General features: G+C 44.7%; 1 protein-coding gene across 8 annotated transcripts; it reads left to right on the plus strand.

Annotated features, from left to right (window-relative positions):
* The first annotated feature begins 18061 nt into the window (after positions 1-18061).
* On the plus strand, positions 18062-26782 carry VSTM5 (V-set and transmembrane domain containing 5). Of its 8 annotated transcripts, XR_012622134.1 has the most exons (6): positions 18062-18368; positions 21368-21697; positions 21793-21933; positions 23483-23607; positions 25072-25125; positions 26290-26782. XR_012622134.1 is itself a non-coding variant. In XM_074816279.1 (4 exons), exons 1-4 carry the CDS (start codon positions 18290-18292, stop codon positions 23524-23526), a joined length of 594 nt encoding a protein of 197 aa, XP_074672380.1. In that variant the 5' UTR covers positions 18062-18289; the 3' UTR covers positions 23527-24898. The 8 variants fall into 8 exon arrangements, 1 of the variants encoding a protein (XP_074672380.1); XR_012622128.1 differs by lacking the exon at positions 25072-25125 and having other exon boundaries at positions 23483-24765; XR_012622129.1 differs by lacking the exon at positions 25072-25125 and having other exon boundaries at positions 23483-24757.
* Positions 26783-26799: the final 17 nt, after the last annotated feature.

Genomic DNA, 26799 nt, shown 5'->3' on the forward strand with positions numbered 1-26799 from the left:
ATGTGGGGCCTCATTTGAAAAGTCATAGTGCATTCAACAATTAGAGTATGGTACAAACAGCATCGCTCTTCCCTTTGCTTTCTCCAGTAATGAATTATTTAAAGTCCTGGCAGAGTAATAAAGGCTCACTTTGTTCATCCAAGGAGAATGTGTGAGCTTGAAGTCTGCAGTGATTAAAGGCGTATGGTGATGGAGCACGATCTTGTGGTGGTGACCACAGGGCACCTTGGGCCCCAGCAGTGTTTTCCTCGGGGTGCCCCTGGTACCCCACCCGAAAGCAAGGCTACAAATCACACTTCAACATTGATGGCATTCTTAAGTCACATACTTTTCTCACCACAAAGGAGACAAATTAATGTTTAATAGATCAGGTATTCTTGATTAAAAAAAAAAAAAAGGTGCGCAAACCCCTTCCCTTTACAACAGCTAGAGTTTTAGCATATGCATCCCTGGGGGAGCGCATCTAACTATAAAAACACAGATTACTGAATGCAGTGCAACTATCACAGCAGTCCAGCAGTAATATCAGTTCTGCATCATTCTTTGTATGCTTTATAAAGCTTTCCTTGATACTGCAAAAACTTGTGCATATGCTTCTCCCCAGCCACAGTCTCAGGCCACACAGCCAGTCTGCTGCCACACGGCTGAGGAGAGGACATCCCCTCTCATATGACCTGGTGTGTGTGCACAATGTGAGAAACTCTGCCGGTGCTATCATGCATGGCCTCAGCAAGCTCAGAGAGGAGCCACATGTCACTCTGAACTGTACCAAGGCAAATGCAGTGGCTCGGGAAGAGGACTGGCAGCCCTACATTCTAGATATGGCTTTGATGACTCTGCTCCCCATGGGGAGTATCTATCTCCTTTAAAATACCCATCCTCAGCAAGGTGGAGATTCTGCTCCTCATCAGAGGAGCTTTGCCTTAGTGTTAGTAAACACCTGGGCACACTTAACTTCCCATGCACAGCAGTCCTGTTGATATGCTTTGTTAAACCAAGACCAGAAATTCTTTCCTATATCTCTAGAGACTGTCATGAAATATTAATTATAATATGTGTCTAGAAAAGGGAAAAAAACTGTTTTGAGAATTAAAAGCGTTGCCATTAACTATGGCCCTAGGCTGTCACCCACTGAAGTCTTTCACACCCCAGTGATTTGAGTGGGAGCATGTGAGGTCATGCTTAGCTAAGGGAGACATCAAAGCTATCATTACCGTAGCACCAGAAGAACTGGGCTCTTGTTAAATCACAGTTGCTGCATACTGATTCAAGCATACTCCCTTGCAAGATTTAGGGGTGACCTAGTTTGGGGACCTGTACAGCCCTCTGTGTGGTGCAGACCAAAGCTGACATATTGCACTTGCTCAAGGACACAGACCTGCTGCATGGCCCAGATGAAACTACAATGTCCTCAAGTCAAGGTCAGCATCCCACTCACTGACATCTCACCCAGCAGCTCTGAAAGGCAAATGATTGCGTTTGGAGATATCTTTTCTCTACACCGTTGTGCCCAGCTTCTGCTGTTCCCCTGCAGAGTCCCAAAGTTTGACACTAAATCCTTTCTGTGCTCACACACTTGGCCTCACGGGCAATAGATCCACAACTTCCTGAGACAGTGTCAAAGGACAGCGCTCTGGGGTAGGACCTTGCTGAAGAGCGTCACCACCACCACCATGCCACCACCCAGCGTCACCACAGAAAACTCCCAGCGACTTCAAATAGGAAAGTCTTAGCGCTGTAAGGGGTATCTGGCATACTCAGCAGAGACACTTTACCCTTACAAAGCTTCTCTGAATTTCATACCACTAAAACACGCTCTGCTTCACTTAGAGAGACGAAAATGGCAAAGACACAATTACTGTAACTCTTCTGAATGTTTGCCATTTTCCATCCTTAGATGACTCTCTCCTCAGAACATCCCCCAGAAGCTTAAAAAGAAAACAATCATCAAGGTCAGACAAAGTTTTGAAAGCAATTAGCTGCAAGTAAAATAAATATAAAAGCAATTCTAGCCTATACTTAATGACAAAATGCCTAGTTGTTCCAGTTCAGCACACCCAAAGTCCTTGAGGTGTTGCCAGCACGGGGGATAATGACCCAGCTCCTATGAAATCATTCCTCTCACAGCTTACTGCCTCCAGTTCAGTATTCCTTTCTTTTTCTTGCCCCCTCTTTATAAAAAAATTGCTCAGGCACTGGAAGGCTTCAGTTCACCTCTCCATTTGTGGATTTACCTCCTTTGCCACTTAGATGTGTCCATGCCAATGAGTCTGTACAGCTCCAGTTTTCATTAACTTTTCTCAGCCTAGATAGCTGCTACCCCTTTCTGGCATTTTTGAGGTTAATAATACCCTATCTGTCATGTCTAATTAAAAAAAAAAAAAAAAAGAAAGACCTGCAATTTGGGAAGTATTTGGTTTGCCATGAGTTCTCAGCATCTCATGAGATCCTCACCAGGCATCTTTGGATGTCTGTTTTATGTAGATGAGAAAAATAGGAACATAACACTTCTGAAGGGAAATCTGCATCTGTTCCCCTTTTCACTTATGCTCATTTTTAGGATTTCCTAAATATGACCTCACTGGAATAACAGCTGGCATCCAGCAAGAAAGCAAAGAAACACTTGCAAGTTTGCCAGACATTTCTAGCACTGCCAGGGAGATATTTCCACATGAGCTATGAGCTGCGTGGGGCCAGGATGATGCTCTCATTGTTTCCACTCAAATGCCGTGCTTCCTGGCTTTACCCCACATGCCATACACCAATCTTCCCTTGCAGTTCTCAGACTTTACTACAACCTCTGCTGGAGAATACATCAGCTCAGCTAGCAGAGCTTTTGGTCTTCTCATAACTTTTCCTGCTCTAGACCACCATTGACTTCTGTGCTCCTACAACAAGGGGAGAATTGAAAGGCATTAATCCCCCACAGCAGGACATTTGTAAATCCAGAAAAACAACCAGCTTGCTTTGCTGATCCCTAAAAATGCAAGGCAATCCATCATCCCCAGGGATGGGAATGCTGCTGCCCCCCAGGTAGGGGCCAGGACCATCTTTGTGACTGGAATTTGTTCTGTCTGGAATAATCAAAAGAAGGCAAATAATGTGAACTGGAGTAAGGTTTCCATTATCATACACAGAAGCATGAACATCCCAAATGATGTATAGCTAAAGTTTTCCTTAAGTCTGCTGGGAAATGTCTTTCTTCAACATTAAACAACCTTAAGAACAGACAGTATTTTGTTTCAGTTCTTTGGCCAAATGGGCAAATGGTTGTTTTGTGGGGATTTTTTTTAATCTTTTGGCAGGTCACTTGAAATAATATAGGATCTGCCTTAGAAGAGGTGTCCATTTTCCTCCTCCCCTCCTCAGTTTCCCTCCCTGACCCTGGAGATATTGCTGCACAAGTTAGACTTTGCAAATCTACCTTAGGCAACTCACTTTATTCACTCATGCTTTATTTTCCCAGTCCCTTGAAGAGGGACAGTATTTTAATTGACTTCAAGAAGGAGTTTGAGATCTTTGGAAGAATCCTCCGTTATATATCACGAACACTTATTTTTCATGAGTTGAGAACTTCTGTTCATAGCTGGAGGGCAGTTTTCCTGGTCAGTTTATTTCACAAGACTGGAGCAGTGGAGGTTATTTACCTTTACTTTAGCAAGGCTTTTGACACTGCCTCTAACAAAATCATCATGGGCAAACTGATGAAGTACAGATTAGATAAATGGACAGTGACGTGGACTGAAAAGTGGCTGAACTGCCAGGCTCAGAGGGCCATGATCCACAGCACAAGGTCCAGCTGGATACCAATCATTAGTGGTGTACCCCAGGGTTTCATACGGGGGCCACTACTGTTTAGCATCTTCATTAATGGCCTCAGTGTTGGGGCACAGTACACACTCAGTGAGTTTGCAGGTAATACAAAACCAGGAGGAGAGGCTGATACAGTAGATGGGTGTGCTATCATCCACAGGAACCTGGACAGTCTGGAGAAATGGGCTGACAGGAGCCTCACGAAGTTCAGCAAAGTGAAGTGCAAAGTCCCGCACTTGGGGAGGAACAACCCCAGGCACCAGGACAGGCTGGGGCCCGAGCCAGCAATGTGTCCTTGTGAGAAAAAACACCAACAGCCTCCTGGACTGCATCAGGCAGAGCACTGCCAGCAGGGCAAGGGAGGTGACCCTTCCCCTCTGCTTAGCCCTGGTGAGATAGAGTCCAGTAAAGGGCTACGACAACAATTAAGGGTTTGGAGCATCAGTTATACAGTGAGAGGATGAGAGAACTGGGACTGTTCAGCCTGGAAAAGAGAAGACTCAGGTGGATCTTATCAATGCATATAAATACTGGGGGTGGGGGGAAGACAGAGCCAGACTTTTCTCAGTGGTGCCCAGTGAAAGGAAAAGAAGCAGTGGGCACAAACCAAAACACAGGATAATCCATAAGAAAAGTTTTTTTCACTGTAAGTGTGGTCATGCAGGTTCATGCACTGAACCCAGAGAGGTTGTGCAGTCTCCATCCTTGGAGATATTCAAAGCCAACTGGACACAGGTCTGAGCAATCTACTTTCACTGACCCTGCTCGGAGCAGGAGGTGGGACTAAACAATTTCCAGAGGTGCCTTCCCACCTCAGCCATTGTGTGATCTTGTGACCCCTGAAGAATGCAATGACAGCCTCGTGGCACGATCTAGAGGCTAAATGCCTTCAGCAACACTGCGCTGGACTGGGGATCCTTTCAAATATGTTCTCGCCTTAGTCATTGGTAATAATAAGCTGTTGAATCCTAGAAAATTTTCATTTTAAAGTTATCATAAAACTATGCCTTTTTTGTTGCCGTACAGTGGTCTGGACCCAAAATTCTCCACAATAATGGAAGACCAGCTTAGTTGGCTGCATGCAATTGTTTAGAAAAACTAACAAAAGCTGGGACAAAAAGGCCAGAAAGCTCTGGATCATTTAGGTGAATATGGGTGTGATAAGAACTCTTCAAGGCTCCTGGTGCCATTATGGTTTATGTATGACAGTGAGCAGAAAGATTCTAAAAATGGGGAAAAGTGCTTCCAGATTAAAAGAGTGGCTGGACTGGATTTTGATCAGCTACCTCAAAGGAGATAAAGAGCCTCTTGGACACTGCTTGTGCTGGGTCACTCCATAGAGCAAGGAGAGGACCCGGTGGACTCAAAGGTTATGTCTACATGACTAAATGCTTCTGCATGATGGAGCAGTCCTGGGCCCCTAGGCCAAGTTGTACAGTGAATACAACCAGACTAGGGGTGCAAAGCCTGCTGGAATAGAAGTGGAAGACTGCAGAAGTTGGAGGAGTCAAATCTAGTCCAATCTCAGTCCTCTGTAGTGAATGGTCTCCTGAATAGCACCTGAGTTTTGGTTTTGAAGAAACCAGTTGTTTCACGTCAAAAAAGATCCAGGGAATGCACTAACATTCATGCAAAGTGGACAGTTAGTGGCCTGGGACCTGGACCTGAACTGAGAGGACAAAATATTTGCAGTAGACAGACTTAAAGAAGCAAACATCAGCATCTGGGCAACACTCTACTGTCATCTGAGCTGGCAGGATGCCCTGAGATACCCTTGTCTTGATTTTCCTTGACATTTTTAGACTTCATCTCCTGTGGAGCGTCTGAGATGGTATCAGACAGAAATCTGATTAAGAAACAAGAACAATACAAAATCAATGCCATGTACATTAGGTGGATTAACAACTGGCTAACTAACAAGTCTTGAAATGTAATTACAAGTAGGAAATTATCATCCAGTATCTGAATCTCTGGTGAGGTTGATTGTTGGCATCATGCTATTGAATTGCACTTATCAGTCACTGGGTAGGCAATAAGGACCAGTCCACATCAGCTCAGCTGGTCAAATGAGATGCACTTCAGTATGGGCTAACGGCCAATCTAACACACATGTCTATAGACAGATCAGGTGAATCACAGTCTAAAACCAACAGTGTTGTCCTGAAAGGAAGCCCCAAGTGATGCTATGCACTGTAATGTTGAAATTTAGATGAGATGAATCATACACAGAGCATGTTCCTGTTACTTTTTATAATGTCTCTTTTCTCTCACAGGCAGGGCTTATGACAATATCCAGTGTCTGAAAGTTAAAACTAGACAAATTCAGACTACAAACAAGGCTCAGCTTTTTAAATGTAAGGTCCATTAAATGTTAGAACAATTTGCCAAGGATTGAGGTGGATCCTTCATCACTGAAAAATGCTACAGTGAAACTGGAAGCTTTTCTGAAAGTTATCCTCAGTTTTCAGGAGGAATTAATTCAGTGGAGCCCTAGGGTATGTGATGTCCAGCACAGAGTTCAGACTGGAAAACCCCAGTGATGTGTTCTGTTCCTTACTTCTCCCAACCCTGTCAGAGGTGGGTAATCAGGTACTGTTGAGGCAACAGCTACCACTTTAACTTAATACTGACAAATGCTCAGAGCCCTGCTTGTTACCCTTGAGCTCCAACAATGGAGAAGTCAAAACCATAGTGTGACTTGGCTTTTGAAATCTAAACTGGGTCCTACATCAGCAGACTCTGTAAACTAGACCCCAGGTTGTCTGTGCAAAGATAAAGGAAGAAAATGTGATTATTAAAGAAGAAGAAAGCAGAATTTAAAAAATGAAGTAAATTTACAACTCTGGAGTTCTTGCTATGCAACTGCAAGCTGTGATACTCACACTGTACCGCAAAAAGGCCCTGACAGGGTTTTCTTTAATACAAACGTGGGATTTATTTTCTCCCAGAGTTCAGCTATGCTTTTAATACAGGAATAACAGATCTTGACATAATTACAGAATCGGAGATAAATTTTACACCATAGGACTAAAGAAAATTGAAAATCTTCCAATTTTTCTACAATTTTTACAATTTTGGTGAACTGTGCAATGTTGTGTTGGACATCACATAACACACCTCTAGCCAGGGCTCCGACCACAGCGTGATGAGCACAGTCCAAGGATTGATATGCAACAGAACTGAACAGGACAGCCTGAAACAACACCTGGCAGAGATTAATTTCCCTGCATATTCCTTAATCATACTAAGTTTTCAAATCTAACCAGGACAATTAATTCCAAAGATTAACTATCTAATTGGTGATTAGGAAGGAACAGGTAGGGAGCCCTGACAGCCTGAAAGTGTTTGTTGATATGGGCAAGGAAGCAAGAAGGAAGAGCAGAAGAGCCACAGAAAAGAAGAGAAACACACAGGAAATGGGATTGAGGAGCACAGCACAGGAGAGCCGTATGGTGCTTGAAGTGAGAATATTCTCTCCTATGGGGAAATATCCCCTGCTGGAAGATGCTTAAAGTGACAATAAGATACTGAAAAATGGCCAGAAGCTCAGCAACCAGTAACATCCACGTTCACCCAAATCTGCCTTTGAGATCAGAAAAAGGACTGCTTTGCATAAATTTACCCCATTGTACCATATCGTCATTAATTAAAGGAGATCTGTGATGTAGGAGCAGAAAGTTTATGGTGAAGGGGAACTTTCAGGATATGCTTTCCCAAGTAGTATTCTTCTCAGCTAGATATCACACACACTGGACACTGAATATTAGGAACTATGCAGTTGTCATCATTTCACTCGGTAGTGAAACACAGATAAAGACAAAGGAGCCCATTTACGTACTGAAAGGGCTTTTTTTATTTTTTTATTTCTTGGCCTCACTACTTGGTTACTAGTTGTAAGTGTAAGAAGCACTTTATGGAGGGGGAGTTATACACTGGACATAAAAAAGAGACATTCGGTTTCCAGAAATGAGTTATTTTATGCACCACTGATGTATAGCTTCTCATTGCATGGATGTGGCAGGTTAGAGACAGGATTTCACACCACTGCTCTGGACTTGAGGAGAAGGGATATGGAAAGTAATTGGGTCTGTAGCAAGAATGTAGCCAAGTTGTATTAACTGTGCCCTCTCTGAGGTGCTTAGGCAACTGAGAATAACACACTACTCTGAAAATGAAGTCTTTAATGTTTATAAGTACTGGTGGCCTGCTGAACAGTAAAGCATAAATTAAAAGATGGCCTTTAACTGTACTGCAGTCACCAAAGGCCATGCCATGAATTCATGCTAACTTGCACGTAGTCTGTGAAAGATTACTGCTTAGTTTCATCAAGGTAGATCTAAGACCAGCCTCCCTGAAGCTATACAACCCCCTCATCAGGAGGAAAGTCACCTTTGCACACATCAGTCTGGGAATAAGACTGTGAAAAAAGTGGAAATGAGGCTGAAATCAAACCTGGAATCTCTGTCCAGAGGCTCCATCCAATTAAAACACAGGTCCTCCACAGGCTTATGAGAGGTTTCCCCAAATGCAGGAATCAGACAACAAACGTTTAATGAGGATCAGAGATTAATACAGATTGAATATCAGACTTTTTTCCCCAGTTGCTGTATTGATGTTTCTACATCAGTTCATTAAAAAACCACCTTTCCAAAGTACTTTCAGGTTCAGAGAATTGTTTAGGCATTTGAAATAGAAATCTGGGATCAGAAATTTACAGTTAAATTTGCAGAACACAATAAATTCACAGAACTAAAAGGCTTCTTAGAAAAGTAAAACCAACAGAAAAAATTAAATGCTGTTTGAAGTAGACAAAGGCTGCGAAAACCTTTCAAGAGCACTAGATGAATGGGCCCTGCTTGCTGTCCTTAGGACCAAGCACTTCTTTTAATTCCATGTGCAACTTGATTTATGGGAGTACTCCCATTCATTTCATGATGACAATTCAGATTTAGGAAACACTACACAAACTGAGGTCATGGTCGTGCAGTGGTCTCTCTGCATGTGAGGGTCAGTACACACATATGAGGCTCCAGGAAATCTTGGGGCTTTGGACAAGGCTCTGTGCTGATCAGCTGCACATGCTGTTGTGTAGCCCCTTCTTAGAAACTCAAAATGAACCCCACAGGGTGGCAAGACCACAGCTGAGGAAGGGTGTAGAAAAGGCAAGGGGCTACTTGCAATACGGATCATAAGTTTGGCCATGTTAGACCCTGCATTTAACTGGAGTGAATGGAGATAATGTCTGTCAGATTGGCACACTACTGTTAAAACCAACAGCAAAACTTAAAACTGGCTAGTTGGATATAAAACCTGGAATTTCCAGCTGTATTTCCACTGTGGAGTCTAACATAGTCATAGACTGGCCCTGTTATTATGAAGAACCAGTTTCTAGGTCCTACACATTTTTTGTAAAGCAAGCACCATGTCCGAGAGCCCTTATGGAAATGCTATGTGCACCAGGGCTATAAGACACCCAAGGTGGAAAGGATGCTTACCTTCAACAAGTGAATGAGACACTAAAACTCACTCAGGCTCTAAACTCCTGCAGGCAGATTCAACACAGGAGAAGCCCTGCCCTGCTCTGCCAAAGATGAACACCACCCTACCCAGTTCTCCTCTCCCCCACACAACTTGCAGGGCAATGCAAACCCCTGGTTCCAATCCTTATTTGCACAGCAAGAAAGGAGAAAGAGGTTTCTTGGGAAGCTGGAAGAAACAGGACCAGAAGGAGAGGTAGGATAGAGGCTGCACTCGCTGCTCCCCCAGCTGTGCTCTTGTAGGCTAGAGAATGCATAAGCCACTGTTTGGTCTAATTTTTATTTGGACTGTATCACTCTAAATATTCCTCTGGTGGGAATGTCAGGCAAGGATTTTGTCGCTGGATAAAACTGGAGGGTCGTCTTTTCTTCAAATCAAGTTTTGAGAAAGTACTAAAATGTTAAGACAATTTAAGATTCCTTTTCCTTAAACATTGCAGCCCTGGCATGTCCCGTGAGATTGTGTCTTATTGGGCAGTGTTGAGTCTACCCGATCACCAATCTTCACAAGATGTTTTAGGGACAAATGTCGCCGAACTCCCCATCCAGACACCCAAACTGCAAGGAGGTTTTAAATATTTACTCTCTAGCACCACCTAAGCGCAGCCCCAGGTAACACAAACGAGCGCTTCGCTTTCAGAGCACACCTTTCCCCGAATGTGGCTCTCCCAGTATCACCAGAAGTGTCCTCACCAGGAGATGCAGACTGCCACCAAGCACCATCGCCTGCCACTTGCCACCTCCCCAAGTGGCCGGTGGCCTTTGGGCCCTGGCAAGGCACCCACAGCCCATCCCAGGTCACCACGCACCAGGTACCTCTGTTAAGGTTGTTGGGAGGTCTTCTGCTGTCAGTGATGGTGCTGCATGAACTCCTCCACCAGCCACCTACCTACACTGCACTCCCCCAAGTTAGAGGTGAAAAATAAATGACGTTTCCAACTCTGATATGTTTGGAGCAGTTCCTAAATCCTCCCCACACACAGGCTGGAGTGGAGAGCGGGGCCAAGGCTATAACTGACGTTGTGATGTCTGTGGTGCTTGAGCAGAAAACCCCCCATGATGTAAGTGCAAGGGTCTGAGCTGTGACTGCCCTGAATTATCCATACTTACTTCTGCGGGACACACCATAATTACACCACTGTTGCTCAATCACGGTCATTATTTGAAAGGCAACATGCCTAACACACTTCAACAGTCATTTTGCAGGGCCAGATGGGCTTGACTCAGTTTGCTTTGGTGTTCTGTATTCCCATATGCCCCTCAGGCACCATGTCGAGTGGGAGTCAAGATGGGCAGCAAGGCTGACCACAGCAAGGAGCATCAAGCCTGGCTCTCTGGAGAGACCCTGTGGGCAGCCCCTGATCAGCCCTTCTGCAAACCCAGAGTGAGCCTAAATCAGTGGTAGAAAAAGAGGGTTCTGGTTTCAGCAGCTCAGTTAGACCACATGAGGACACAGCTGTGCTGACAGGGCAGGTCAAAGTAAATTCTTTGCGCCAAATTTACACCAAATGAAATGGAGAGGTGCTCAGGTGATCCACATAAAAAGAGCTGTTGAGACTAAAGTGTAGATATTTAAATGGTCCATTTCAACTAGACCAGCTTAATCATGCTTAATTGTTTCTTTGCTTAGTTATTACTCATGCTTAATTCTATTTAAGTTCTCACCCAATCTGTACATATCACTACTCCTGCATCTTAGGACAGTGACTGAATTGGAGATGGGAGACAGGCTTGAGCACCTGGGACATCCCGAGATTTGAGATGTCAAAAGCTTGTGCTACTCTGGTAATGGAGAGGATAGAATTGAAACTCACAAGGAAAAAAGGGAAGACACAAGAGTCACTTTTGCATTTGCTCCTTTTTGAGATTGTTTTCATTCTGCACACAGTGGATATATGTGCCATTTACTTTGCTGAATTCTGCAATTTAAAATACTCACACTGCTAATGATCAACAGTGAAAGGTACCATGGGTCACCAAAGTAGAACTAGAGTACCTTCAAAAATGGGCAGATGATTTTTACATGTGATAAAAGCTCCTTTTATACTTTTTTTTGTATGGTGTAACACTAACCAAGCCCTTTTCTAGACAATCGACAATAACTTCAGACATTGATGTGAGCTGAAGGGTTATATGAATAACCGACCTTCTGGTGTCCTGGCCAGACTGGAACATAAATATTTTTATTTAATCAGAAGCACATTATTATTATTTTGCTATTATTTTTGCCACAACACATAGTCCAAGGGCACTCAAAAGACTTCAGGGCCTTGGGATGGTTGGTAAAGGAATCTGGAGCACAAGCTTTTTTTCCCTCTCTCCGTCCAGTTGCAGGCAGCAACTTTGGAAGAAACAGATGGACCCAGTCTATTAATACATGGCTTCATGGCTGGTGTCACTGACACAGTTTTGGGATTTTTCAGTAATGGGATGGTCTACACAGCACCAGGCCTGCTGGCATCAGATGGGATTCACGTTTCTCAAATGAGGAAAAGGGTCTTTGCTCACAGGCTAGCGGGGCTCATTGACAGAGCTTTAAACTAGACTTGACGGGGGAGAGGGATAATATCAGTCTTGCCTGTGAAAAGCTGTGGGACAACATGCCAAGGTTAGAGGGTTGGGGTGCTAGTGAGGGCCCTCAACCTGTTGCTCTGAGATGTGCTGGGTACACAGCAGCACACCTGAAGTCTTAAGGAGATAAGCCAGGGGCTCCTGAGGTAATAGGAGACAACAGGGAAACATCAATTAAATACCCCAAAGGAATTAAGGGTTGTTCCTCTAAGAAGGTGACATGGCCAACAGCCCGGCTGAAGTGCCTCTACAGCAATGCATACAGCATGGGCAACAAACAGGAGGAGTTGGAAGCCACCATGCTGCTAGAAAGCTATGACCTAGTTGCCATTATTTAAACTTGGTGGGACAAATCCCATGACTGGAGTGCAGCTATCGATGGCTACAGCCTGTTCGGAAGGGACAGGCAAGGAAGGAGGGGTGGAGGTGTTGGCCTCTACATCAAGAAATAGATAGATCGTGAAGAGCTGTCTCTGAAGAATAGCCACGAGCAGGTTGAAAGCTTATGGGTAAGAATTAGAGACTGAGGCAACAAAGGGAACCTTGCGGTTGGTGTCCCAAATCAAGGGGAGCCTATTGACGGCACCTTCTTACTCCAGCTGCAGGAGGCATCGCGCTCACAGGCTCTCGTCCTGCTGGGGGACTTCAACCACCCCAACATCTACTGGAAAAGGAGCATGGTGAGCTGTAGGCAATCCAGGAGACTCCTGGAGTGCATTGTGGATAACTTCTTAAGCCAGGTAATAGCCCTACCAGAGGGGATGCAATACTGGACCTGTTGGTCACCAGCACAAGTGAGCTAAGCAGTGATGTCAAGACTGGAAGCAGCCTGGGCTGCAGCGATCATGCACTGGTGGAGTTCACGGTCCTGAGGGATATGAGTCAGGCAAAGAGTAAAGTCAAGACCCTGCATTTTAGGAAAGCAAACTTCCAGCTGTACAAGGAGTTAGTCAATACGTCCCCCAAGGACAAGGGAGCAGAACAGAGCTGGTAGATCTTTAGGGATGCTTTCCATAGAGCGCCATAGTTCTTGATTGCCAAGTGTAAGAAATCAGGAAAGGAAGGCATGGCTGAGCTGAGACCTACTGGTCAAACTAAAGGGCAAGCAGGAAAGGCAGAGGCAGTGGAAGTAGGAACAGATATCCTGAGAAAAGTATAGGGACGCTGCCCAGTTGTGTAGAGATACGGTCAGGAAGGCCAAGACACGGCTGGAGCTGAACTTGGCAAGTTACACAAAGAATATAAGGGCGGCTTCTACTGGCATGTCATCCAGAAAAGGAAGGTCAAAGAAAGCGTACCCCCCATGATAAGCAAGACTGGAAAACTGGTAACAACAGACAAGGAGAAGGCTGAGGTACTCAACAACATTTTTGCCTCAGTCTTCACTGTCAGTCTCTCTTCCCACACCTCTCAAGTGGATGAACCACAAGACAGGGACTGGGGAAGCAAAGTTCCTCCGACTGTAAGAGATCAGGTTTGTGACCACATGAGGAAACTGAACATACATAAGTCTATGGGACCTGATGAGATGCATCCCAGGGTCCTGAGGGAATTGTCTGATGTAGTTGCAAAGTCACCCTCCATGATATTTACTTCCACGAGATTTACTTGTGGCGCAAGAATTGCAACTAGTGCTGATGACCAATGCCCCAATGTCCTAGGCATCATCTGCAGGCAGGTGCATTGAGCATGATGAACGGGACAAAGAAGGAGGAAGGAAGACAGAGAAAAACACTAATAAAGAGCTCAGTGAAATGCATTGGTCATATAATGTCTCCTGCTACCGTAGTGCAAGCCTGCAGCCACTGTCCCTGTGCTGGCTCTGCCCTGTGCTCATGTCACACCATCTGGAAGGGATAAAGGCCACCTGAGCAACTCAAGAAAGTGAAGACTTTTTTTCACTTTTTGCCATAAACTTCCTAGAAAAAAGCAACTTCGTACTTTGGTTTCCCGTTGAAAGAAAATGGGTGTATTGCACTCTCTGTAAATACAGAAGGAAGATGTAACATCTTGGAAGACTTTTAATGCCACATAGTAAAAGCCTGTTTCATTTCTGACACTGAACAGTGCCTCGTGGGGTGAATGCAATCACCCAGCTGTCCCCACTCAAAGGTGTACTTTGAGTACTTCCCATTTGATAAAGCTGTTTCCAAATGTCTCCCTTCTGCTAAGCATCTGTGCATCCTCAAACACACATTTCTGCATCTTTGAAGGTTGAGTTTCAGTTCATTTCATTTTTTCCTCTATTTTCCTAACCCCCAAAACCACAGACCAAAACCACAAGGAGCCTCAGGCTGTCTAGATAGCTTAAAAAGTGGAGGGATGCTGACAGACCAGGACTGCCCATGGTCTCTCCTCTTACAGCTATTGATTGATCTGGGGTAAGAGAAGGGATTTTTGTACTGGTCCTCTGCCAAAAAAATAAAAGGCAAAAAGAAACCACTGACAAAGTGAAGATTTGGCCAGGTTCTACTTCAGATGCTGAAAAATACTTTTTTTCATCTTATACAGATGGAAGAAATGTTTTTACACACTGAGACCTTCCAGCAAACGTTCTTTTCACTTCCCAAACACCAGAATAAGATAAGCCTGGACCACCGACTTCATGTGAAAGAGAAGGGTCCAGCAGAATGTTACCTATTTGTCTTCTATACGTCTGCCTGGTCTACATTTCTGTTGCCAGTTCAGAAGCCTGCAGCGCTTTTCTGTTCTCTGCCAGATGTTTGCCGCTCACTGCATTGACCAAAAGCATCTCAAGGCAGTGGTAAGCAGCCTCTGTGGCCCTCCGACCCTGCACATGCAATGCCCTGCAGTCCCTGTTAACATTTCTTTGCTGAATTTTCCTCCATGGTTTCTCACAGGATGAAATTACCTCTAAAGTGCTATTGCAGGTCTGGAATACCTGAGAATTTTTAACTCTGGTGTTTTTTTACCTTTTCTTCAGCAAAAGACAAGGTCAAGCACTTTCTGGAGTCCAAAAAGACATCAAAGGTAAAGGGCGAGGGAAAAAAAAGCAAACCCTTCATATAAAGCATTTCAGAGTACTCATGCAGCATATTAGAGAGCAAAAGGAGCTTTCTGGCTCCTATCTGGCTGTTGTTGCAATTGTTAATGTGGTTTTTGTTCCATTATTAATGACACCAGAAAGAGAAATCAGGCCTCCCAGACAAACTTGAGAGACTCTCAGATGGCAAAGAGAAGGAAGGAAAAAAACCCTTTAAAATAATGGAAATAAACAAAAGGAAGGGGAAGGGAAACTTAAAATACCGAGCATGTACCAATAAAAATCTGCAGATGTCTATAGCAGTGTAGGGATGGTGAACCAAATCTTTTACAGAGCTTGTAAATCATTCCCAGAGCCTGCGAGTTTACAAGCACTTTGTAATTAGACAAGGAAAAACTAATTTCTTACAACCTGTACTGTATTTTTTGATACATTTGTGTTTCTTAGAACTGCTGTTTGACAAGCATAGAAAAATAAAATCAGAACAGAAGCATTAATGGATGAAACTATAACCTGGAATGGCGTATCATTAGCCTCATCTGAATGTGGTTGGACAGGATTTCAGTAAAAAGCTTTGTTAGGAAAATACATCATGACTATGCCAAGGTAAGTAATCTCAGGATTAACACTCCAATCTGTTTTTCCTGTAAAGTTACCCTGAGTTAACTGCCAAAGCAGTATCCCTGCAGAAGAGCCGGCCAGGGCGCACCCCTTTGCTCCCACCCAGCAGAAACAGCTCCACTGCTGAAGCCTTGCACTGATGCCCAAGCGCTGAAGCTCAGGACCAAGCACCAGCTCATTCCCAGCATCCTCTTCAAACCCCATCCCAACAGCAGAAGAGATCTGCTGAAGCTCATCCTCCATTGCATTTGGGGTACTGGGAGGCAGGCAGGTGCTGGGAGGACTCAGAGGGGCCAAGCATCAAAGTTAAATTTGGTTAGACTGGCTGCTAATCAATAATACAGCTGTCATCGGTACTCCTTGAAGTCAAGCGATTTGCCCTGCAGTCATCTGTTGATGGGGCTGCACCCCGTGGTCCCCAACACCAGCCTCTATCGTGCAGCTCACCACAGCCATGGTGTGCGGGCTGCTAGCAGGGAGCCTGTCTCGAAAATCTCCCCTGCCCTCCGTGGCTCCGTTGCTCTGCCAGCTGGTTCCCACCCTGACCAAAGTGCTCCCCCATTGCTGCCATCTCACACCCAGCCACATTACTGCTTAAAAGAAACCTCCTCCCTTGCAGAGGGGATGTTTGCAGCACAGCAGGAGAAAGCGTTGCTTGCAGTGGGGTCTCAGGGAGAGAGAAACCAGCCATCTTTCAGATAAATAAAGTTTATAAATAAGTTTATAAAAATCTGATTAAATGCTTTCTTAATACTGGGCATTTTGTCATATGTGCCACTGTTTTTCTTGAGGTGCAGTTTATATTAAAAAAAACTCAAGCTCTAGACAATTTATAATTTTCCCTTTAAAAAGAAGGAATCTGAAAATTCTTTGCTGTTAATTATTGATGCTGAAAACAAACACTCATTTCTTATCCCAGGACTGAACAATTGACCTATACTGTAAGCCAAAACTGCCAATATTTGGGAAGAACTCCAGACCTGGATTTCAATTTCATGATTAACATCTGTCTTTCCAACACAGTGGACTAAATCAATGCAACCAGTGTGATACATTTTAAATTACTGAATGTTCAATTTAGTTTATATGAGTGTATGCCTCATATGTTGTGCTGCCAAAATAGGTCACTGGGCCAAGAGCTCAAAAATAGTTTAAATAAACGTTTAAAGAAATTTTTAAAGAAAATTACGTAAATTTACATTACCATGAGACCTTCTTTAATGCTTTGAGGAATAAAACCACCATGAAACAATGGGGTCAAGGAAGAAATTTTGCTACAGGGGGTCTCACTTTCAGCAGGGACACCCAGACACGATGTTGGCCTGGCGCAGCAGAGGAGATCTGGCAAAGCACAGGAGCAGCTCAGACAGATGGGGTGGAGGGGAAGCACTTTGTACGCTGCTTTTGCAGATGAAGTGCAACCATGTTTTCAGGCACCTCCAGCACCACGGCAGGCTGCAAGATCAAATATTTGGGCAGTGTGTCTTCACTGATGTCTCCTCCTGCTGTCCCTCCACCTGACTCCCATTGCTGAAGCTTCAAGAGATGCACCAGGAGTCAGGGAAGCTGGAGATGTTATTGCAGCCTGAATAAAAGGTGGACCCTGGTAGTCCATGCAGATTGCACCCTCTCTTGCCAAGGCCTGACCTAAATCCTATGAAGTCCTCCCTGAGGTGTGCAAGTAGAAAACCCTAATGCCACATGAAAGTCAGCTTTCACCTGGCTGCACATGACAGCATCACCTGTGTTGGAAAGCCCCAGTGAGAGCAGGTCCCCTGCAGCCTGCCCAGGGCTGTGCTTCAGGCACCCAGACCCTCGCAGGGCTCACTTGTCATCCTTGCAGACAAGCAGCATGTAGGGAAACCTGCAGGGCGTTGCTCTTTCCTCCCCCCCACCCCAAGAAGCTTGTGCTGACCAGCAGCCTGAGGTGCCTCTCTTTTATCCACTCCCTACTAAAGAGAACTTAAGGACAGGGAAACACGAGGAAGAGAGGGATGGAAGATCTGCGAAGGGGCCACCCAGGCAGGTAATTCTTCTGCCGGTCAGAGGGGCAGCTCTCCTGGGGGTGCCTATGGCCTCTGGCAGCATTTGCCCCTGAGTGAGGGTGAATTTTCAGGATTGGGGCACTCACAGCTTTTCCCTGACACGCTGTCCCATGTTTCTGAAAGAAGGACACGCATTTCTGGGGATCTCCTCTGGATGACAGTGGAATGGAGAGAGGAGTTCCCAGTGCTTGTGCTGGGTATGCTGGGATGGGAACCGGACTCATTTTCCAGCGTGATCATCTGAGGTGACCCCTGGGACCCCCACCCAGCCCCACCATCTCACCCGCAGCATCACCAGACTCCTCGGGGCAGTAAAGTTCTTTTGAACACCCCGAAGAGAAATTTCCCTTAGGGGTGCGTGTTTCCTTAACAATCACACACACACACAAGCGCGTGTGTAACGCTCATTTCCTGGCTGGGGCGATGGCAGGCGGCCGGGCAGCACTTTCCCTTCCTCAGCCAATTGCATCTTCAACCCGTATCGGAGGATCGCGGGGTGTGAGGCGTGGGAGAGCCCGGGGACCGGTGCGCCGGGCGCCGCGGGGGGGCTGCGACCAGCCCCGGCGCCGCGGCAGGAGCGGGAGGAAGAGGAGGGAGAGGAGGGAGGAAGAGGCCTGGGGCGGGCAGCCCCCGAGGTCGGGCCGCGCTGGCCGGCCCAGCCGCTTCAATGCAACCCCTGGGGCATCGGCTTCTCTCTGATGAGACCGCTGCGGGGCTGCCGGGGCGTCGTCGTGGGGACCGTCACCCTCTGCCTGGCCGCCGGGTGGGCTCTGCAGAGTAAGTGTCCGACTCCGTCCCTGTCTCCCCTGCGCTTCCTCCCCCGGCCCTTTCCTCCCCCTCCTCCTCTTCCTCGCCGCGCAGCCCCCGCGCTGCCGAGCGGTGCCGAGCGGTGCGGAGCGGTGCGGAGCGCCCGGCCGCTGCAACCCGCGCTGGGCTGGCGGCAAACGGCGAGAGCCCTCCCCAGCCCGGCCTTAACCGGAGTGCCCGGAGGGCTGCTGGGGAGAGGATGGGGACAGGGGGCTCCGGCTGGCATCGCGCTCTCTGCAGGCTGGGAACGGGCTGGGAAGCCTCGTCCCCGCTCCCGCTGCTCGGAGCCGACGACAGAGGGGACGCAAATCCCGGGTAACCAGCCCGAAAGGGCTCGGGTCACGCTGGGAAGGGCGGCGGTGAGGAGGGAAGGTGGATTTCAGCCCAGCGCCCCACGGGGGGTGAGCGGGGAGGGGGCAGCACCTAGAGAGCCGGCCGGTCCCCTCCAAGCGAGGCCAGAGGAGGCTGCGGCCAGCCCCCGCGCCTGGGAACTGGGGTGGGCAGTGCCACCAGCGGGTTTGGTGTGGACGCCTCACGCCATCTCCTTCATCATCAAGGTGATGCACAAGCAGGACACTGAAAGGCTGAGGAACTGTCCCCCAGAGTTTTAGAGATCCATTTTAGAGCTGTCCCCCCTATTTTTGAGCTCCTGCGTGGAGGCCTCCCGCTGCCAGTCCTTGTCTACCCGCTCCCCAGCACGCTGCAGGCCCAGCTGCGCTGCTCCAGCCAGCTCTGGCACACAAAGCCGCGCTTCCAGCTTTGACTCTCGGCCAGGCAAATACTTTGGAGTGCAGCAGCATGCCAGGGTCAGCAAACTCACCGCACTTTGAGTGGCACTGGTGCTTTCTTCTCGGTGCACGTTTTACTGGGCGTGAAGGGTCTGGTTTTGCAACCAGCAGAGTACAGTGGCCTTGCGCGGGGTGCTGCAAGTGGGTGTGATGTTTGCTCCCAAGTCTGTTGCAGCTCTGTTTGGATTAGACCAGTTCAGGTGACCTAGGCGGACTGCGTTTTAAAAATATTTTTGAATGGTTAGATGTTGCATAGCCTTTTTCAGCTTTGTGTGTGCTCGACAGGGACAGAACACGTTTGCAAATAATTTAATTGAAGGATTTTTTGTTTTTCCATGTTTACCTTGCAATCACATATTCAGAACAAAGCCATGCCTTTATCAAAACATAAAAGGGTGAAACACTCAGTTCCTGTCTGGTCAGAAACAGTGCGAAAGGCCTTTAAATAAACACATAGAGCAGAAAACAATTAGAACTATTTGCAGCGATTACCAGAGGTTCCTGTCTGTTCTGTTTCTTTAGCTGGCACAAACCCCTTTTTCACAGCTCTGGTTAGTCTCTCCTGCACACAGGCTGAACTGCAGACCACAGCTTAGCCGAGGATGCGCTGGGCTACCTGGAAAGCATGGTGTGCCTGCAGGGCGACTGGGCAGCACGCACGTGACAAGACGTCCACAAAGGGGGAATCCCAGGAGTATTATCTTGGAAAAAGCCTAGATCCTATCTAGTTAAAAAAATACAGAGTGGCTGAGGCTTTCTCCTGTGCTGGTCCCATAGGTGAGGACCTGGGAATCAAACTGACTTCTCAAACATCCCTGCCTTACCTTGATCAGCAGAGTTTCTGAATTCTGCTAAAGAACCCAAATAGAGAAAAGTCAGCTTGTAATTCATTTACCCATCTCTCCGCAGTTGTGGTTGCTCTGGGGTTTTGGCCATGGACAGTTCTTTTTTGATAAATTTTTAAAAAATAATTTCTATCCCTCAGAGATATTTTTTTCATTGCCTTTTTAAACCATTCTTTTCCTTGGAGACTTTGCAGAACCTCCAGGATCATCCCCAGGGGTCCTGCTTTGTGGTCCTTCAGCATAGCTGAGACTCTTGTCCTGCCTCCCCACTAGGTCACAGACATTTGCAGCTCAGCATTATTTTTTCAGTTCTGTTCTTGCAGTCAGGCTGTTCCCACAGCATGAGAGGAGAGTGGGTGAGCTGCTCCAAGCCAAACCAGGAAAAGGCATTCATTCAGTGGTGAGGCTTACTCTGTGCTTTATCTGCCTTTTGCTTGGTTTGATTTTTGTGGGTAGATAACAGGATTTCAATCTCTATCCACGTGTCTCAAACATGCAACCAATTATTTAAAAAAAAAAAAAGTATGCCATTTGAAACTCAGATGTTTGGTGTTCATCCAAATCTTTGTGCAGAAATACCCACACGCAAGTAGAAATTATTGCAGTTACACATTAAACTAAATGGTCAGTTCAGTTTCACGGCGTTATGAACAGCTCTGCAATCACAGCAGTAGGAACTAAGTGAGAATTAAATATTCTTTCATGTGCATTTTTGCCTGGAAATCATCAGGAACATGAAGTCCCTGACTTCACATGAAACTGTGTAGCTTTGATTACATACCGTTTATCTGCACTGGCATGTAACTGTCTGTCTTCACAAAACTGTTGTCTCAAACGTTGATTATGCATCCTGAAAATATGATGAAGTCCTTGTCTGCTAGAGTTCTTGCTTTTGAGGGATGGCAATTAATATCATAGGTTACCTTGGCCATGGTGATTAAACTTTCCATTTAAATGCAGGATTTTAAAGGAAAGCCAGTTACTGATGAATACAAAAGCATTGCTTAGTTTTCATAAAATGTTATTCTCCCTTACCCAAAAAGACTCTTTCAAACTGTCCTCTTGGGTATTGAAACACTGAAACACATGCAATTGTCCTGTGTGGTGGAAATGTTTCTCCTGACTATCACCGATTAAAAATGTAGATTTAGTCTTTAAGTATGTGTGTTCCTTTTATGGTCAGCAGAAAGAAAGAGAAACTGCAAAGCATAATCCATCCTCTCTTAAAACAGACCACTGAGATAGGTAGGATGAATCATGCCCCAGAGGTCCCATCCTGGGCTGGACAGTTGGTGCAGCATCACTCCCACACTCATCACCCTCCTTTGTCTTTCAGCTCCCGGAGGAGTATCGTTAGTTGTCCCACAACCCAACATCAACGCAACAGTGGCACAAAACATCCTCCTCTCAGTTGAATACTCTTGCAGAGGTGTCGCCACCATTGAGTGGAAGCACGTGTCAAGCTGGGGCACCACCAAAATTGTTGAGTGGAAAAGTGGGAATTATGTCAACATATCCACTGTCTACAAGGACAGAGTGAATACTTTTGAAAATGGTTCTATACAGCTTCTGAATGTGGGCATGGGAGATGCCGGCTACTATTTTATCACTGTAACAGAGGAGTATGGAACCAGCACCTACGGCACCATCATAGTCAACGTTTACGGTACAAACTAGATGGGAGTTCTTGGCTTTACTCTGTGTTTAAACATTAATCTGCTCATAATCAATTTTATATTTTTTTTTCTGTCCTCCCTGCAGAGATTATCTATGAAGATTTACATTTTGTAGCAGTTCTCTTTGCATTTCTTGCTGCAGTATCTGCCATTTTGATCTGCTTCATGTGGCTGTGTAATAAATCTCTGCATCTATTTCAGAAGACGACGACACACAAACTAACAGGTATCTCCCTAAGAATGCAGTCAAGATATAGGGTTTTCAAGTCTGAATTTTGAGCCTAAAATTCACTTGTGATTTGATCCATAAAGGTGCTAAGCAGGGACACTGAGAAACAAGACTAGAAGGGCTAAGTTCAGTTATCCCATTCAAGTCTTTACGAGATAAGGCAACTGAATAAGAGGTATTTAGTTGCAGAACAATCCACAGGACATCTACCTTATACATTTCACATCAGAAACCACAAAACACTTCCCAACACTGCTAACTGCAAAACTTAGGGAGAAAAGTCCAGAGCTGCAAAAACCTCCCATCAGAGGGCAGGAGACAAAGTCAAGAGCATCAGCAACGCTCTCAGGGTCTGTACCAGAAGAGTATCTCCCAAGGGAAAATACTCGAACGGCCCTTGGGAGTGGCCCCCACCTCACTTCATGGAGGACTGCACCCCTCCCTCTCCTATCAAACCCCCCCTTTCATCTGTCCTCACATTTGATCCAGTTGTAGACTCCAATGAACACTAATACCAAAGCCAGACTCCTGACATGTGCCAAAGACACCTGCTGTGAAAAGCAGATCTAGGGAACACAAGGGATGCACTGAAGGGAACATTCACATATTAGAGAAGAAATTGCCAAGCCACAGCCAAGGATATTCAGCCTAGGGAGCAAGACAATGTGCCACGCTATGGGCCTGGGCTCAAGTTCTGAGCACATCCTTGGAACAGGAGGTTTCTTTTACCACTTCAAGACATTTTGGGTGTTTACCTCCCTTCTTTTTAAGTGCAGATCCACTAGTGGTTTCTTACCCTATAGGCCTGTATTCTCTAATAAACGCTGTTTAAGCTGTTACAACAAGCAGCCTAACTATTTTACTAGACCAACACATACCCTCAAGAATCCTAAGCCTCATGGCCCAGACTTTGTATCAACTCTGCAAAAACCTGATACAAAAAGAGATGAATTTGGCTTGAGCTGTCTCTTCTGCCACTCACCTACAGCTCTAAGGGCTGCTGCTGTTTTCATGGTGCACACACTGCTCACAAGCTTCTGTAGCTACTGAAAACTGTCCTATCATGCCAGAATATACAGGCTTTTGTTTGGATAAAGCCTGTTCTTCCTCCAGTTAAAGCCAATCTTCCTACAGAGCTGCATCAAATACAGTTTTTTGGCAGAGTTCAGGAAAATCACAGTTCTGGAGACTTGCTCTGTCATCTCCCAGCACATGATCCAAAGTAGGAACCTAACTTCTGCCCCAATTCCACCTTAGAAGAGCCCTCCTTTCAGAAGTCTTGAAGAGAGGCCCTATGGACTTTAGTTTTCATAGCACCTTTAGTCTTGTATTGGAAGAAACTAGTGTCACTTTAAAGACTGTGAGGGACTCTTTATGCAGTTAAATATTTTGAAAATAAGTATCTAAAACCTAATTGTAGATGAGTAAGCTTGAGCTAATATTAAAAAGTTCAAAATGTCTCAGCTATTAACACAGCGTTGTTAATTTTGGAATGCTGGCCTTCCAATCCATTTGCCAATCAATAATAATATCCTTTTATTTGCAGCAAGTACGACTGAAGAGATTGAATTGGAAACTATTGAGTGTTAGTGAAGGACTGTCTCGTAACAAAAATAACAGTTCTACCTCAGGAGAAAGTATTGGCAAAGAAAGCTAGAAGAAACCTAAAAGGTAAAATGTTTGTGACTACTGTAGAAACATCCTGACTTGCAAACTAATTGGACATTAAATCAGCAGTGTCTGATGGAGCTGTTTTGACCTGTTAAGTTTTCGGCTCTGTTAGCCAAGGTCAAAGTAAAAATGCTTTCATGCTGAGCACGAATATATTTTTGTGGCTAATTAATAAAACCTACAGCCTCTACCACTCTTGAAACCAACCAACCAAGCCCCTAAGATCAACCCATAAGGGAAATGATCATGGTCTTGAAGGGCACCTGTATTTTGGCTACAGCAAGTCTCCTATTACAGAGAGAGCAGCCATTAGCATCCTTCAACATAATAAATTTAATGTCTAATTACAGTATTACATTAAAAAAATTAATTGCAAGGATTGAATCCTGTTTATTGCACCTATACTGCTACTTTTGGGCATAAGGAATTTCCTGAAGCTCTGAAGACAAACTGTAATTTATGAGACAAAACTGACTTTGAAACAATGCCGAGCTGGTCAAAGTTCCCCCACTTACATTTCCAATTGTTTACACTGCCCCGGGATATTAACACACATTTTATGACATTGCCAGATAAGGTTGTTAAACAAGGAACCATGCACAGGCACTGAAGAGGATGCTGTCTATAATGATTAGAGGGATCAGATAAAATACTGACACATCACACCAGTGGGGTGGCAAAATACTAAACAGTTCATTGTGAAAGATGTCGAGTCCTTTGCAAATTTAGCCCACCCACGAATAGCCTATCCGGTAAGAAAGAGCATTACTTTGAAATTTAGTATTTATAAATAGTTCTGAAATTGCTCTTATTGAGAAGCCACCTTTGCTTTCCTATGTTGTAAGAAGACATGAAGTGATCTAATGTTTTCTTGAATATGCATATTGCACTTATATTTTCCACCTGCAGATCTGCTGGGTGGAATAACATTTGCTTTTGAGAGTGAGAAAGCACTAACTGACTGAGCTTCAAATTATTCTGTTTTGCGTTTGTAATGAGAAGAATTTTGCAATGTGAAATAAACTTTGAAAATCTAAGAGACCATGGACTAGTCTGTGTCTGCAGATCGCCACGTGGCTTTTGGAGCCGAACTGTTGCTGCTGCCTCTCTCAGACTTCAGCTCGCTTGCAAAAACCTCTACGATGCTCAGGTGAAGAGGTACTATGGGTTAGATTTGGAAAAACAGAGAATTTCTCACAAAGTGATGCAAATAGGTGCCAAACAGGCTTTTTTTCAAAGCACCCTGTACACAATACCTTTAAAAAGTCATCTCCAGATTGAACTGGCCATTTGTAGTACAAAGGGCCTCTTATCCACTCATAAATTCAGGTACCAGATTCAGCTGGTTCTTCCTTCCTGCATATAGAAGAACAGGTCAAAAAAAGGTGAGAAATTAAAAAAAAATAAAAATCCCAGCTACAGCAGTTTGGCACAGTAATAGTTTGTTCTAATTCTTCACTTTAGGTATATATTACCCATCTGTTGTATCTTTGAGTGAACTAAGCCTACACAGAAGTTGTAAGTGCGTCTGTTTCAATTACCAAGCTTGAAGTACTTTGTAAAGTATACATACAGCCTACGAAAAACATTTTTTTTCTGTTTGTCCCTGATTTTTTTTTTAATCCCTAAATCTTAGAACTTGAATGTGAAGTTATTCATTAGGCTGACCATATAGCAGATGCTCTGCCAGACTTACTTAAAAAGTACAAAAAATGCAGCTTACACGTAGCACCATTACTGTCTGCTAACATTGACCTAAATACTGTAATTGCCAAAGAAGTTAGAGATCACTTACACTTTTAAAGTACAATATTTGAAAGCTGGGATAAAATTAGGAAATGACCACTTAAAATTCTTCAGTTTAAGATGCGCTATAACAGCAGTAAGAAGTTTCCAACTAGTACAGGTAGTTGTTCTACCTCTCTCAGCCTGGCTAAAGATACAGCAACTTCAGGCACCCAACCTTGGCTATTGATGCTGGTGCTAACCTGGCTTTTAGGTAGTAATACCTTAGATGAACAATGGGGATTCAGTAATATTGAGTGAAGACATACACTACAGTTAGCCTGTATACTGCTTTCCTTATAGATGATTCCTCACCCACAAATTTTACACAGAATTTAACATGCTTACTCTACGCAGGTAGGGTCACTTATAAAATATTCACATTTTCTGAAACTGATGTTTGTCAATATGTGTTACTAATGTCAATAATATTTGATATTCAGAACATGAGGCTAAGCTGTCTGTAGTAGCCATTTCTTGCTACACTGGAGGTGCCTGAAGTATCTAAAGTCTTATGGCAAGCTCTTAAAGTAGAAGTTCAGAAACTAATAGCTATTCTTACTCCACTTGTAAACTCCATGCAGAACAGCAGCAAATTTAATATTTAGAGCATTCCAAGTGATCAAAAGGATTAAGCCATTTTGCTTTTAGACTTTAATTAAAGAGATGACCAAGTTCACAAGACTGCTTTGGCAATCAATTGTAAAGGTCTTAATCATCCACTAATGTCTTCATTTCACGTTCAAAGATGCATTACCAAGAATTTCAAGACTATCCCTCTGTTGGAAGCCTATCAGTCTGTTTCCATTAAAATTAGGAATCCTTGTGTATTCAACACTAAAGACAGTCTCCAGGTCCCTAATCATTCATTCTTTTTTTTTTCTTTTTTTCATATAGGCCTAGAAGTCTTCACTGCTAATGTGCAGTGCTTGCACTTCTGCAACACAAGAGGAGTCCTCTTGCATCCACTGTTTCTTTTCAGAAGGGGAGAAATCCTGCAACCATGAGATCCTAATAGCTCCACCGTGATCCTATTACTTTGTAATGAAAAGCTTATTTGACAAAAAGGCTATCACCACACACAGACCTATCAATTTAGGTTAAGAACAGTGAAGCGTAAAGACACGGTTAAGTTTCATGTGCTCATCTAGCTTCTAATTATTAGTAAGAGAAGATTTGTTGTCAAAAGCGTTCACCAAGGAGCAAAAGCCCTCTCTGCCTGTAATCATACAGTCTCTGCTAGCCAAGCAATATGGGACCTGGCATCACAGGGTTGCATAAGGTTCACCCATCTTTCAAGAAGATTAAGAGACTATTTTCAACTAGTATTTTTTCATTTTTGTAACTTGTCTTGGGTAACTCATCAGAACCTGAAAGGAAAACCCTTTCTCTCTCATAGTTCAGTTG

The sequence above is a fragment of the Strix aluco genome, chromosome 2 (assembly GCF_031877795.1).
Source record: "Strix aluco isolate bStrAlu1 chromosome 2, bStrAlu1.hap1, whole genome shotgun sequence".
Lineage (NCBI taxonomy): Eukaryota > Metazoa > Chordata > Aves > Strigiformes > Strigidae > Strix > Strix aluco.

Excerpts from the sequence above, each read along its gene's own strand:
- VSTM5 (XM_074816279.1), top strand. The coding sequence starts at position 18,290 with ATGAGACCGCTGCGGGGCTGCCGGGGCGTCGTCGTGGGGACCGTCACC. Across the intron at positions 18,369-21,367 it reads CGCCGGGTGGGCTCTGCAGA|CTCCCGGAGGAGTATCGTTA; the intron begins GTAAGTGTCCGA and ends TTTGTCTTTCAG. Across the intron at positions 21,934-23,482 it reads GACGACACACAAACTAACAG|CAAGTACGACTGAAGAGATT; the intron begins GTATCTCCCTAA and ends TTTTATTTGCAG.